This window comes from Onychomys torridus, chromosome 18 (genome assembly GCF_903995425.1).
Source record: "Onychomys torridus chromosome 18, mOncTor1.1, whole genome shotgun sequence".
Taxonomy (NCBI): Eukaryota; Metazoa; Chordata; class Mammalia; order Rodentia; family Cricetidae; genus Onychomys; species Onychomys torridus.
Genome location: NC_050460.1, coordinates 35,768,764 through 35,784,543, shown reverse-complemented (window position 1 = coordinate 35,784,543; position 15,780 = coordinate 35,768,764). Strand labels below are relative to the sequence as shown.

The 15,780-nt window shown below is 41.3% G+C and overlaps 1 protein-coding gene across 1 annotated transcript in view; it reads right to left on the bottom strand.

Moving 5' to 3' along the window:
• Positions 1-5,274, bottom strand: part of Tmem182 (transmembrane protein 182) — a 48,741-nt gene extending 43,467 nt beyond the window's left edge. Inside the window, exons 1-3 of the mRNA XM_036168140.1 lie at positions 5,143-5,274; positions 4,829-4,928; positions 3,286-3,384 (exon numbers count right to left, since the gene is read on the bottom strand). Coding sequence (XP_036024033.1) covers positions 3,286-3,384; positions 4,829-4,928; positions 5,143-5,274 — 331 coding nt within the window. The remainder of the gene's footprint in view (positions 1-3,285; positions 3,385-4,828; positions 4,929-5,142) is intronic.
• Between the last annotated feature and the right edge of the window lie 10,506 nt (positions 5,275-15,780).

The following is a 15,780-nucleotide window of genomic DNA, read 5'->3' as shown; positions in this document are numbered from 1 at the left end:
AAGTGATTACCCTAAGCATAATAACAGCACTCAGCAGTGGGCAGTAGTGCTGGAGACTATGGGGACACCAATGAAGGGAAATATTAATACAATCAGAACTGAATCATCTTGAAAATTAATGTATGTCCAGTCTGTCATCACCAGATGATACAAACAAGTGAACCATGATGACTGTAAGCATGAAACAGCCAGCAAGTCTAACCCCTGGCACATGTCCAGTGGTGTTATTTAATGGACTTTGAAATTCACCAGCCTGTTTCAAAAACTGAGAATAAAAACCCTCACTCACTAGGCTCAGACAATCATGGTTATCTAAATTTGATAGCAAATGATTCTCAGACTATGTCTTTGAGAGTTAAAAAGTATTCAAAGGAAACACTGAATTAGAACCAAATGTACACACAGGTTCAATTCAGATGAAAAAGCAGAAAATATGCATTCTTAATGCCGCTCATATGATTTTCTTTTTGTTTCTTTGAGATGAGGACTGGCTGAGTAGTCCAGACTAGTCTTAAATTATCCATCTGATTCCCGAATACAGAGGCATGCCACCAAGCGCAGTCTCATGGCTCTTCACACTGAGCAATTGTGCCCAGCCTTTTCTTTCGCTGTGGTTTTATCAACTTACAATGAAACAAAAGCCAAAGCCTTGGATCTTTGCGTTAATTCTGCCAATGACCGCTGTGAAAACATGCGCGACTACATTTCCACACACAAGTCAACACCGACCAATAGTCATTCTAAAAACTCAGGTGAGTGGAAACTCATATTAACAATTTTCCAGGCCATGATATTTCAAATTTTATGAACAATACCTCCAATTGACTGAAAATGACTGTAATATCTGGTAATTATGAAGCTACATAGAGCTGCCTACAAAATAGCTTTGGGGTCTGGGGAAGACGACTAGAGTCTCATCATCTAGGAAACACAAACACAAAAGTCAGGTTGGCTGCTGTTCAGGAAATCTGCGCCATTCTCTTGGATGTCAGAAACAAAGGACAACCTTGTTCGTCGTCGTGAGAATAAATGAAATGTCTATCTTATTTCTGCTCTAGAACATACCTTTGGGCAACTTTGCCATTTTCACTCAGTGTTCAATAAAACTGCTTAAAGTGGATGTGGAGTTACATATGGATGCCAAACATGAGTTTCGTAATTTTTTAAAAGTTGGATGTAATTTTGTCACTGGATCCAAATTACTGGCACAATAATTACACACAGTGCTGCATAATAATTCTAAGCATAATTGCAGTGGGATTTCCATGACATGCATTTACTCTCCATCTCCAGCATAATTATTATGCACAGATGATGATACTTCATCTTCCTATTCTCCAGTATCTCCGTAAGGTGCATAGGTTTTCACTATATGGTGTCTGTAATACCTCTCTCACTGACGGATCTCAACATGCAAAGGATAATGATGATACTAATATTAATGTAATGACCCTAAGTTCTGGAAATCTAACCCCATATGACCTCTTAGTTCATTTTATAAAACTAAGAATGGGGATGAAAGGACAGCTTTGTGACTTTCCTGTAATCAGAATAAGTCTCTGTGCTATCACACCCATCTTTTCTGCTATCAGTGAGAAAGTCTACTTCCTGCAGGACATGGGAACCTTGTACAGGTATAGAAGGAGATGCCTTCCCAGCTTTTCAATGGGAAGGAGCACACATCATGTCCATTGCTCAAGGCCACAGTCTTTTGGACTGTGTGGAGAAGCACAGCCACAGGTAACCTCATCCTCATCTTCCTTCCTATCCAGACTGGACACTGATTCCATAAAGTGTCATAGGACTGCCACAAAGATGAATGATACTGCCTTTCATAAACACAAAATCATAATGTATGCACTTCTGACAGAAAGAAGAGAAATAGATGAATCAGGAGTCATGTGAAGGTCTCTTAAGTTTTGGGATAGTGGATGATGTGTGTCAGACTACAGTGTCTGGGCCAAATAAAAGGCTAGATATCCTATAGAGGATCCCTTTTTAGATTTTATTAACACCTGTGATCAGCTGGCTCTGGTTTGAGTATAGCAGATCACTCTCCATAAATGGGTGGACCTCATTCAATAATGTGAAGGCATTAAGAACAAAGATGGGGTTCCCAAAGAAGAAAAACTTTTGTCACACAATATATAAGCTTGATGTGAGTGTCCATCCTGCCAGCTTCTTCAACAGACTTCAGACTTCTCAGGCCCACAATTACCTGTGATAAATCCTTAAAATCAATAGACAGACATACAGGCAGACACACACGCAGGCAGGCAGACAGACAGACAAATGACAGTCATAGAAAGTGGATAGATTATATATCTATATATCTATATATCTACATCTATATCTATATATATACTCTTTCAGCCCCAGCTTCCACATTTATGGTTTCATCAATTGTGAGCTATAATTACTCAGAAATGCCATGTGCCACTACCAACCATGCTCATACTTCTCATTCTTCTTGCCAGTCCATAAATGATACAGCATAGCAATTATTTAAATAGTATTTGCATATTTATTAGTTATTATGAGAACACAGACATGGCCTAAAGCATAAAGTTGAGGTGAGCAGATTGTATGCAAATGCTATACCACTCTATATAAGAGACTTCAGTTATCAGAGGATTTGGGTATCTATGGGAGTTTCTGGAACCAATCTGGCAAGCATACAGGAAAAGATATTCAACTGTTTCTGCTCTGTAGAACTCTGGTTAATATTATTTTATTCAAAATATTACACAAATTAGGAATCCTTTTCAGAACAATACATTTGACTCTTTGTAAGGTATTGATAGTTTGTACTAATTCTTCATTTAATTATCAAAAACAATGTTTTTAATATGATTTCCAGTTAATTCTATGAATGGTCAATCATACTCAACAGAGTAAAGTCACTTTTTAGGAAAAAGGTATTATAATCACATTTCATGTGTAACAATTACGGAAGAAATTTAAGTAGGATGTATACTATAATACTTGAACTACCTATACTCAGGAAGCAGCTCCTCTTGATAAGCATCACTGTCTTCCAATTCAAAACTACATTTTAAATTATTTGCCTAAATCTTGAGTAAACCACAACAGGTCCACTTTTAGATCAAAGCTGTATTCTAATTAAACATATAAATGGTGTATTCAAATATTAATGTTTTACATTTAGCAAATTAATATCCAATGAAGCATTACAATTATAGACGTCAAATTATTTTTAATTGTTTGTAAAACTTTGGCAGCCAGGCCAGTCTTGGGAGGCACCTGGAGGTCAGGGATACTTACTAATTGCAGAGTCGTAGGAAGTAGAGTTGTGTTCACCCCTCATGAAGGGGTATGGAGACAGGTAAGCATGTGTGCAGTTCTTGGATGGTGGCTGATTGGCTAGGGAGAAAGGCAAAGGAATGGTGTCCATTACTGAAGATTCAGACATGACTCACGCCTAATGAAACAGGAACCCGGGAACCAGGGACACACAAGCAAAACAAGACTGCTGGCCTACCAACAAGCCCAGAGACCTGCCAGGAGAAGGAAACTCTGCTGAACAACATGGGAAACTTGGAATGAGAGTTCTCTAAAGCAGCTAGAATTCAATGGGAGAAACACAACTTCCCAGAGGGCCCAAAAGTACAGGCAAAATGCTGTACCTGTTTTCAGATACTCTTTCTACCAACAGGATGCCTGGCACCCAGAAGTTATTAAAAATGGTTGTTTTCGAAATGTAATAAAGTTAGGTTTGACCTTGACTAGTCCAGATGAACAGAAAGTTCCCTCTACACTCCTGATGTCAGGGAAAAGATACAAATGATGGAAGATTAAAATTAAGAATTCAAACAAAATTCCAGCATTTGGAAAAACCGCAAGAGTAACTTTTATGCCCTGTGAAAACTTAAAATTTGTTCCATGTGCACTTAGATTTCAAGAGCTAAGTCTGTACTAACAGTGGTCAAGATGCCAGAATATCTCAGAAGGACGTGAAGTCACCGGAGACTTAAGCAATCTGGTGACAAGTTGTACGACATAAAGAGAGCAAGGGGGTAGCTGGAGAATTTGAAAATAAGACAATAATCTCAGTCCTCCCTAAGCTTTGGGATAACAACTAGTTCTTTTATTGTTGAAGATAATAAAATGACTGCTAGCTATTCCCAATGAATTGTTTATCTAAGATAAATGCAGCAGAAGAAATACAGTTCAAGGAATGCATCATGGTCTTCAAGTTCCTGGACTTCAAAAGGGAACTTTAAATTTCCCTATAAGAACACAAACATAAAAGGGAGGCATTTTTTGATAGTGCCTACGAACTTGGGTGAAGCCCAACGAAGGCGGCTTTCATCTGCTACCACTGGTAATTAAGTTTCATTACAAAAAAAAAAAAATAGATTAAAAATCTTTTAAGCTATGAATATAAAATAATACCTCTATTTCTGGGCTTTTGTATTTGAAATTTCAGTTTATAGCCAAATGAATTTCCAAAACACTTATTTGAAACACACCAATAATAGACATTTGAAAAAAAAAAAAAACTACCATAGACAAAAATCTGCTTTTTTCTTTTTAATTAGAGGCAGTATATTTTAAATATGGGCAGAGAAACAGCAGGTACTCTAGTTTTATTGTAAATATTCAGACTCTTACTTTTATGAGAGAAGAGAAATGATTGCTAGAGACATTTCTCCTGTAAAGAATTCTGTTCGTGACCCTTTTGATGGCATCATACTGAGACTGCACTATTAGGAACCCAGTCCACTTGAACGTGACAGGTACTAGATAAGAAGCGGTTTGCTTCTGTCTCAGACAAAGGGGGCAGAACAAGGCCAGCTGCACTTACTGTACCAGAACTTCCAGATGTTGGAGTTGTTCTCTTCCACAATGCCACTGAACCAGCACCTCCAGAAAAATCCTTCATGGTGAAAAGTGATGTTCTCTATCTGCACAGAAGACAAGTGATTTGCTGTCAACCCCAAGAGTATAACTAAGGCTCCTATGTCTTAATGCCTGTGATCCCCAATAATGATAACCACTAGCTCCCTACAGAACTTTCCTATGAAGAAATAGACACCCCACTGATACTCTTCACATGGTGCCTATGGCTGCCCTCATGGCTACTAAGTACAGCAATATTTTGAAGAAGAAGAAACGCACATTCTGTTCACCTGAACACCTGCCCACTTCAGTAGCGAGAAGCCAATAATCTGATCCAAAGGCTACCAAAAACAACAGAACCCCCAGCGCTCCGAAGAGAGCCCCAAAGAAAAGGGCAACATTCAGTCTCATTTTTCAGTTGACTGGTTTCCTTTCAAATAAAAGAACAAATTGTAAACAGTCAACTTCTCAATAACAACAGCAGAGAAAGAATGCCACTCTTGAGTCGGCAAGATCTCCGGAGCAGGTCCTCACTCAAGTCGTGGTGGCTTCTCATTTCCACCCTGTTGTCCCTTTGCTCTCCCTGGAGGAGCTCCAACCCAGCAGCTGAGAATGGCTGGCTATTTTAGGATACTGATTGAGGAGCTTTCTTCTCCCATGGGGATCAAAAAATAGCTGACCTTCCCCTGACCATAAAGAGACGAACCAGGCAGGAGCAGGCTGGGATTATCATCCTGCTGTTGGGTAATCCATCTAAGTGGAGAGGACAGGGAACCATGAGGAAGCCATTGGGTTCTAGCCTCCTCTGCTTGAGTGTCTGAACTGGCCACTCTTAGGCTAAAAGGGGCATGACAACCTGGAGAAACTTGAGAGGCTCTTGGGAATGTAAATGGCCACTACTGGAACCACAAAGAGCTCTCAAAAACAATAGATTTTGTAATCAAAGTCCTGATTACTTGCGCAAGTTGGGGACGGGGGGGGTGGGGGGAGGCCAGGGAACCTAGGTTTGGTTCAGGTTCATAACTCATCCATTCAAATGGTATCTAAAAGATCATTTATACACATGGCAGTAGAATTCCGGAAGGAACAGAAATTAATGTTATTCAGCATCCTGGAGGGTCATAAAAGCCTGTTCTTCGGTGACTCAAACCAATTTGTTCTAAATAAGTAGCCCAAAGCTGAACTGAAGTCTTAGAAATATATTGTTTTCTGGATTTCTTTTTTTTCTTCTTTATCTTTAAGACAGAAGCAAATCTGATTTTCTTGAAATGTAAAATATGCCTGCTATCCATACAGAGCACGCAACAGAAATAACTGTGTTTCTTTCGGTCCTCACCGTCCCTTTGAAATTTATTTGCTTTGTTTCCATATCTAAATATGCCAGTGTGTCTTTAAAATGGATCTGTGTGCCCTTTATAATTCAGAAGGTCTGTTTGGCTGTTGTCTCATTGTTTCTCGAGAACAACATGGTCCCTTCAGTCACCTAAGGAGGTATCTACAGACTTACAGCTTCCTTCACCCCTTCAGATGAGAGACCCTGATGAAATTCGTGAGTATAAAAAATCCTGAGAAAGGATGAGAAGTCCTGATTCGCTCTTCCTGTGTGGAACTAGAGGTATCCAAGGCTGTGAGCAGTAAGTAGACTCAGCCCAGAATCACTAACCAGAAGGGTCAAACTGAACTGAAAGCTCACCTGAACTGACCTTTGCCTAATGCTCAGACTGTTTTTTGTTAAGACTCCAGCACCATTTGGCTGTGGCCTAACTTGCCTGTGCATCATCTAGGAATATTGATAATGGCTGTGCCTTAAGAGTTTGCTCATACCAGTCCCAGTCTGCTCTCTGAGATCATCACACAGTGCAAGTTTAAAACCCTCTGTTATGGGACAGAACTGGATTCTTTGCAATCAATCCTTTCCTCCTTAAACCACAGTCTCCACACCAATCCCAAATTCATTCTTTGGGTTTTTTTGTTTGTTTGTTTGTTTTGTTTTGTTTTGTTTCTAAGCCAGTTATTTGTTCCCTTAAGCATCCTTAGGCCACCACTGCTTTGAGTATCTGTTTTCATCTTCTCTACACTTTCCAAGCACCCAGTTGAAATACGGTGTGACAAAGTAAACCTAACTACAGGCATTGTGGTTGTTGCCTCATCTGTCGACATGCTCCACTAGCCAGGTGGGCCCATCTGATCACAGGGATGCTCACATGAACAGGAGAAAAACTCTCCTGGCTTGCGCTTGCTGGAGGGTTTTTATTCATGCTCCCAGAACAACTGCTGAGAGGTCATATGTACAGCTAGCGTGTGCAGAAAACATTACCTCCTTGCAGTCACCCATCACCTCTGGCTCTTACAGTCTTTCGGCCGGTTTCTTCCTCAATGATTCCTGAGCTTTGGGAGGAGGGGTTTGTGATGTAGCCATTCCATTCAGGCCGAGCCCTCTGCTGTCATCTATTCTGGGCACTTCAACTGGTTGTGGGGCTCTGTGTTAACTGCCATCTGTTGCAAAAAGCAGTTTGCCTGATGAGGTCTGAAAGCTATGCTTATCTATTAGGATAGAGATAGGAGTTGAGAGGATGCTTTCCTGCATTTGGTAACCGGTAGTATGTTCACTCTAGGGCCCATGAGCTCCCTAGCCAGGGGTTCTTCGCCAGATTTATAACCCTGGCATGGTTCCCTTGTGTGCAGCTGGCCTATGAATCAAGCAGAAAGCAGTTGCTGTCACCCCTTACCCAGCTGCTAACCCTGCAAACTATGTAATAATAACTGGTCTGGCAAGGTATGCCCAAGGATACAGCAGTGACACAATTCAGGGTTCTTGTACAACACCCTCCTCTCCATTGTGGTAGGAGAGTAGGCACTGAAGTCTGATAAGCAAGATTGCTATTCAGTGGAAATCAGTTTGCCGAGGAAGACAGTTTGTTCCCTGGGCATCGTTTAAAGAAAGACTATGCATGAGAAAAGTCATCAAAATACAAATGGAAGAGGGAGGTGTTATGTAAAGGTCCAGTAAAGAATGTGTGCCCCGTGGTCCAGTGCTTATCTGTGCTCTTTGCTCGGTTCACTAATCCACTCCCATTCTGTGCTTTTCACTTTTTATAAACTGTCTCTATTTCTAACCATATGTCCACAGTGCAGTCCTTCATCTGGAATAAGGTGTCCTCTGAACTCAGTATGAGCATGTTTTTCCTTTTCCTTTCTTAATCTCTTTCTTGAAGACCAGCCTAACCTTCGGACTGCTTTGGGCTTTCTCACAGTTTCTCCATGCCTATCTTAAATGGGTTTTTCTCTACCTGCCCCTTCCCTACTTGCCAGGAGATGCTGAAAGCTTCAGCTTGCATGTTTTACTGTTTTCCTCTGAAATTTTAATAAAAATTATCCTTGAGCTTCTGTCTGAGTCAATTTTAAAATTATTTTATTAATGGGACTAAGTACTTAATAAAATTAATAAAGTTCTTTTATTAATGGGATTAAGGAGACCTTGGTTTCCCCCGTACTACCATGACCACATCAAATGCATTTTGAAGTACTCTTCACTGATTGTTATACATGATAAAACAATAACAAATAACTCTACACGGGCAATCCCTGGCTCTGCTGCATCTCTAACACCAGGCATGAAAACAGAAGCGATTGCTCAGCAAATCCTTAACTATAGATCTCACTGGTATTGACTAGAAGTGATTTGAACACTGCCATCTGCTGGTCATAGGCAAATACTGCATTCTATTGCTTGCTAGGATCAGTGGAGATTTTTACATTGAACACAACTCTAGCAAGGGTTCTAGATGCCTTCACTTCAGTAAGTCATGCTAGTTTCCATTGAATTGAGAGTTATTCTAATAGCTCAAGCAAAAGGAGTCACATTACAAAAGCATGTTTCACTTTGGCTGCCTAGGGAGTACTAGAATGGTTAGGATCAGGGTTTGGGCCCTGGTAGCACTAAAAAGCTAGGCCTTGCCACCCATCCTCCATAGGTCTATTAGAGAAATAATAGAAGCAAGAAAAGGAGGTTTGTTCAATGTAGCCATAGGAAAGATGAACAAATACACTCCCAAGTCCACCTCTCCAGCCTTGATGGGAACTCAAATAGACAAGAAACATGCAGAGTTAAGTTCTCCTGGTCTTAGATCCTGTCTTGTCTGCAAGGTGTCTGAGCAGTGTGAAATTCCTTTCTGGGAGACAAGATCTTTTCTGGCTGGTACGAGTTTGCAGCCATTTCCTCCTCTAAAGATGAGATTCCATAGGAAAATTCAATTTATTATTATTTCTCTTCATTAATTCTTTGAGAATTTTGTAAAATGTAAGACTGTAATAGTGCTGGAAGGTGGTAGCAAAGCTGTTGCAGGAGAAAAGTAATCACCAATCTTACCCAGATGTGAACCCTACAAGCTACAATAATGACTGGCCTGAAAAGACATGCCTGCAGACAGACTTTTTTTTATCCCGCTAACCAGCTCCCAAATCACAACAGGGAGACTTATTATTAATTATAAAAGATTGGCTGATAGCTTAGGCTTGTTTCTAACTAGCTACTATAACTTAAATTACCCATATTTTTATTACACTATGTTCTACCACATGGCTTTTACTTCTATCCCATTTTGTGTGTCTGACTCATTCTGCATCTGGCTGGCTTCTCTGTCCTTCTTCTTCCCAGCATCCTCTGTGCCTGGAAACCCTGCCTAGCTATTGGCCATTTAGCTTTTTATTAAGCCAATCACAGTGACATATCTTCACACAGTGTAAAGGAATATACATAATATATTATACCATACACAACACAAATGTTATGGGGATAATCCACTAGTTTCTAACCAATCCATGGTCCACTTCATGAAATTGAATCCTTTCCTGGCACAGAGCCAAGAACCTATGGATAGATAGGTAATGGATGCTAGGGGAGAACCTAATCTTACTATTCTGCTAAATGATAAAGTATTAAAATAACTACTCCTGACTTTTGCTATACCCATAGAACAGAATCTCTCAACTCTTATCAGAAAAGCTTTTCCATGCAGTAGATGGTCATTAGCACAGAGACCTTCAATTGCCCAACTTGAAAGTGAATTAGAGACTGTGGCGTGCTCAGTCCTAAATGGGACATGCACATCCCACACCCCTCCCTCAGGTTCAGGAATCTTCATAGAAGGGTGGTAATCAGAGCCAGAGCTGACTGATACCATCAAGAAAGCCATGTTTTCCAGATGCAGCAGGGCAGTTGCAAATATGAACTCACAGTGATTATGACAGCATGTTCAAGACTGGGGTAAAGATCAAGCAAGACAGAATCCCAGCATGGAGGTGGGGGAGGTGGGCACAAAATCCCCCACTAGTTGAGGCATCATCAGCATTTGATAGCTGTTGAGAAAGGGAAAGTCAGCTTTCTTTAATGATGTGACTCTGGGTGGGTCAGTCACACACCCAAGAGTAGTTGAGAGACATGAACCAGGATTTAACTAATTAAAAAAAAGAATGAAAGAAAGAAAACTCCAAGTTGGTTGGGTAGGAAGGTGAGGACAGAGAGGGAAGATAAGGAAAGAATTGTGGGCGGGCAGTGAATATGATAAAATTAGGTGTTTGAAATTCTCAAAGAATTCATATATTGTTTTAAAATAACTAGTCCATTGGGACAAAGCTCCCAGGTGGGTTCAAGTTCTACAACTCAAGTCTGTGTTGTCTTCAGTCAGAGGGCCTTCTTGTATTTTACGTTATGGGGGATAACTAAGTTTAGCCAATGAGGTCCCATAGACCCTCCAATTTCCTGTAATATTGGAGGGTCTATGGGACCTCATTGGTAATAATCTCAATAGAGGCTGTTATTTGGTTTTTGTGTTTGTTTGTTTGTTTGTTTGCCAGAGCTGAGGACCGAACCCAGGGCCTTGTGCTTGCTAGGCAAGCGCTCTACCACTGAGCTAAATCCCCAACCCAATAGAGGCTGTTATAACCCATTCCTGGCACTGGACTTCTTATTTGTTAGCCTGTTGTGTGTAGTAAAGGAATTGTTGCCCCTGCATAAGGTAACTCCATTTAAACTCTTTTTATATGTTTTTATTTTTTTTTCTTTCGGAAACTTGTAAAGTTGTAAGTTTCCTTATGACTTTTTGAAAGGTCTTTAATGTTAGTTATCCCTCCCGATATTCCATCCTCTACTGTTCCCATCTTCTCCCCAAAGCAACACCCCCTGCTCCATGATTCCCCTTTAACTATCTATATACTATATTCTAACCCTCTCCTTTTTTGGTTTTTCGAGACAGGGTTTCTTTGTGTAGTTTTGGTGACTGTCCTGGATCTCACTCTGTAGACCAGGCTGGCCTTGAACTCACAGAGATCCACCTGGCTCTGCAAAAGACACCATCATTCCAGAGAAAAGGCAGACTACAGAATGGGGGGGGGGGGAATCTCTACATCTGATGAAGAATTAGCATACAGAATATTCAAAGAACTCAAACAATTAAACATCAAGAAAACAAACATCTCAATTTAAAAAAAAAAAAAATGGGGCATAGAGTTTAACAGAGAGTTCTCAAGAGATTAAATACAAATGTCTGAGACACATTTTAAAAAAAAAAAATGTTCAACACCTTTAGGTCATCAGTGAAATCCAAGCTAAAACTACTTTGAGATTTTATCCCAGTCAGACTTATTAAAGATAAAACAACAACAATACATGATAGTAAACACTGGCCTGCATGTGGGGAAGGGGCACACGTACCACACACGGTGAAAGTACAAATAGCTGTAGCCTTATGAAAAGCAGTGTGGGGTTTCTGCAAAATCTAGAAATTGATCTACCTTATGACCTAGTTTTATCACGCCTGGGCATATATACCCAAAGGACTCCGTATCCTACTACAGAGATACTGCTTATCCATATTCATTGCTGCTCTATTCACAATATGGAAAATCCAGTTCTTGGGGACCAGGGTGACAATCGAAGGTAAGACACAGGAGTCAAAGAAAAGACATGGGAGTCCATTTAGAGTGTCTTCATCCCCAGCAGGGACGTTAGATAGCTGTGCGTTCTGTTTCATAAAGAGCATTGTTAGTGTGTATAAGAGTATTAACTCTGGAAAGAATTCCTTACTATATTCACGTCTGTGGAATCTGAGGTAAACCAGAAATCATCCATGGTAGGACCTGAATCCAGATCACAGCAATGGTTTACTCATTCAGCTACTGACTCCCTGTAAAGAGCACAAAAACCCACTAGTTACCATTTCCTAACAGTTGACTCTTTGACATCTGGGAGAATGTAAATGTGAATCAGGAGTACAGAAAAGAAGGAAGGGGGAAAGTGGCACATTTCAGAAAGAAGAAGTCCTTTCCCCAAGGCCCACCACATGGCAGGAGTTTCTTAAGAGGTGTCAGCAGAAAACAAACAAACAAACAAACAAACAAACATGAACGTGACTGTTGGTTACAACCACAGCAGTTACCCATAAGGTCTCTGACCCATTCACACCTTGTATGTAACAATGGGATTCTGTACATGAATGAGTTTTAGGATAGTTTTTGTTTTGTTTTTGAGACAAGGTTTTACTGTGTAACCCAGGCTGACATGGAACTTTTATCTCGGCTTCTGAGAGCTAGGCCCACAGGCCTGCACCTACAGGTAACTGGTTTTGGTCCTCTGCCCTACTGCAACATTTTTCTATCTTGTGGTGGTGGTGGTGGTGGTGGTGGTGGTGGTGGTGGTGGTGGTGGTGGTGGTGGTGGTGGTGGTGGTGGTGAACATTCCTCAGGGTGGGGTATTCTAATATGCATATCTTACAGCCCTTAGAATTCTCCTGGCTCATGAGTATTCCATGAGCCATTCTTTTTTTGGGGGCGGGGGGGTTTCGAGACAGGGTTTCTCCATGTAGCTTTGGTGCCTGTCCTGGATCTCGCTCTCTCTGTAGACCAGACTGGCCTTGAACTCACAGAGATCTACTTGGCTCAGCCTCCCGAGTGTTGGGATTAAAGGTGTGCGCCACCACCACCCTGTATTCAGAAGTTTTCCCGTGTCCCGCTTGTCTTGGACAAGTAAACACACAGAGGCTTATATTACTTGCAAACTCTATGGTCTAATGGCTCTGGCTTCTCACTGGCTAGCTCCTATAACTTAAACCATTTCTATTAATCTATGTGGCCATGGCTTACCGGTACTTTCACATCTTGCTTCTCCTCCGAGCGGCTGGCATCTCCTCTCTCCTGTGCCCCTCCTTTCCCGTCTCTGTCCTGGATTTCCTGCCTGCCTGTAAGCTGCCTTGCCATAGGCCAAAGCAGTCCATTTATTAACCAATGGGAACAACACATATTTGCAGCATACAGAAAGATATCCCCCCAGCCCCGCCCCACCGAGCCATCCTTTTCTATAAAATCCCCTTTGTTTTCTAGTTTGGGAATTCTCTATTTACTTTTCTGTAAGTCCTAAGCTTCTTTCACTGGTGGAATCAGACCTATCAGTGAGGCCCTCAAAGGCAGTGCCTACTTATTACACTATGGTTGACTCTCTTCTGTTTTAATGCTCCCAGTGAGTTTCCAGGTAATTGCATCAGGTCACTGATGCTCACATATTATCCACTCTTCCTTTAGACATCAGCATACTAAGCATAGCTATTTCATGTTACCCGTCAATTCAATGCCCTCCATCGTTTCTGAATCTGGCTTTAATGCTTGATGTTTCTCTTCTGTGGTTTTTCTTATCTTTCAACGTTAAGGTTCCTGTTGAGGACTAGATGAAGTGGGCATCAGAACCTCAGGTGATTGTGTTTGCACTGCATGGTTTCATATTGATCAGGGTAAGAGCTAGGCTATGGATAATATTTTTATTGGAGATGTGGGAGACTTCGGTTTCTTCTTGTTCCCTTCATCTGCCTTCTCTCCACTGTAGTCTTACATTCCCCAGGAAATCCCTTCATAAGAAGAGTCTTTGCTTTATGCCTCTCTCACTTATTCACTCTTAATACCCTGGAGTCCCGCTGATATTTTCAGGAGATATTCAAGAAGGAAAATACTCTGTAATATCATGATTAGATTTCAGGGGATTAAAGTTCCTGAGTTGTGCCTTTAGAAACTCTGTGTGTGTGTGTGTGTGTGTGTGTGTGTGTGTGTGTGTGTGTGTGTGTGTGTGTGTGTCTGTATGCACATACATGTATTTATGCCACAGAGGAGTCATTCCTTGGGTCTTGTCCACCTTAACATTTCTATTAATCCAGAATTATGGGCTAGGTTGGGTGGGCTGGCCAGCTAACCCCAGGGATCTTCCTGTCTTTTGTCTGCAGTACTGAAATTGCAAGTATTCACCACCAAGCTTGGTTCTCGGGCTAGAACTCAAGTCCTCAGTCTTGCTCAGCAAGCTCTTTACCAGCTGAGCTACCACCCTGGTCCCACCTTAGAATTTTTCTTTTCTTAGCATATTTTCTTCATCTGGTGTGAAACAGAAAGGTTAAAGGAAGCTCAAGCTGTGGGGTTTCCTCTTCACTGGCTCTCTCAGGGAAGGTAACCTTTGCTATGAAAGTATTCCAGATGTATTTCAAATGGTTCATTTACTACTGGGTGTGATTTTATAATTTTCACTTTTGTGTGTGTGTGCATGTGTGTCTGTCTGTCTGTAGGATGTGTGTATAGGTGCCTCTAGAAGACAGAAAAGGATGTTGGATCCCTTGGAGATGGAATTACAAATGATAATGAGCAGCCTGGTGTGGGTGCTCAGAAGCAAACTTGGGTCCTCTGCATGAGTCCTGAATGCTCTTAACAATCTCTCCAGAACCTGGATTTGTTTTGAAACAAGCATTTCTCTCCTCATTCTGCAGGAAACATGAGACTTCTCAGTGCTTCACCATAAGGACCTTGTGGGGCTTAGTAGTAAAAACCCATGAAAAGTGCAAGACTAAGAGAGATTTTTCTCTTTCTTTTTTTTCCTTTATTTTTCCTTTCTTTCTATTTTTCCTTTCTTCCTTCCTTTTTTCTCTTTCTTTTTTTTAAAAAAATACTCCACCATTTCCCTCCATTCCTTTTCTTTCCTCCAATGCATTTTATGTTTCCTATCACAACCCCTATCAAATTCCTGGCTGCCACTTCCTTAAGATATATACTGCTGAGTCTATTCAGTGTTGCTTGCATGTACATGTACATGATTTCAGTGATGACCACTTCATATCAGATAACCTATTATGAGGTTCCCATCTTAGGGGAAGACCATTTCTACTGCTCTCAGCACCCCTTAGTTGCCTGTAGCTCTTTGTCCAGGGCAGAGATCTCCCCATTCCACATTAGCATATCTCTTATTGTTGTCCTTGTTCAGGTCTTGTTTAGGCAGCCATATTTTTGAAGTATCACGAAGTATCATGAAGCTTTCTTATCAGCTCTGGGATACATAGTCTCATAGCAGATTTCCTGGTCCTCTGGCTCTTGAAATCTTTCCACCACCACCACCACCACCACCACCAACCACCACCACCATCACCACCCTCTTCTTTAATGAGCCCTCAGCAGGAGTTGTGCTGTAGATGATGTACTTACTACTGGTTCCGGGCAGCCCATGGTCAGTTGTTATCTGTATTTTAATCAGCTGTGGCTTTCTTTTGTGGCCTTTATTGCAAAGATTGGTGAAGGTAGGGGGCTACACTTATCTGTGAGTAGAAGGGTGAGCATTTAGAATGCATGTCAGAATGACACTGGTCCAGTAAAGTGGTAGCAGTAGTTCCTCAAGATCCAGAACCTCACTAGCCCTGGCTAGTTCACTGGGTTTAATGCTCCTGTGGGTTCCCAGTCAGCCTCCAGTCCTTCAGCAAATCACCGTGGAAGTATTCATGCATCTTAGCCCTTGCAGCAGCTTCTTTCCTCACAAAGCTAAGCTGCAAACCCTGTCAGGCTTTCTCAAGATTTCCAGGTGGTGGACTGCCCTGTGACACACTTCTCTGAGAAAACTATGAG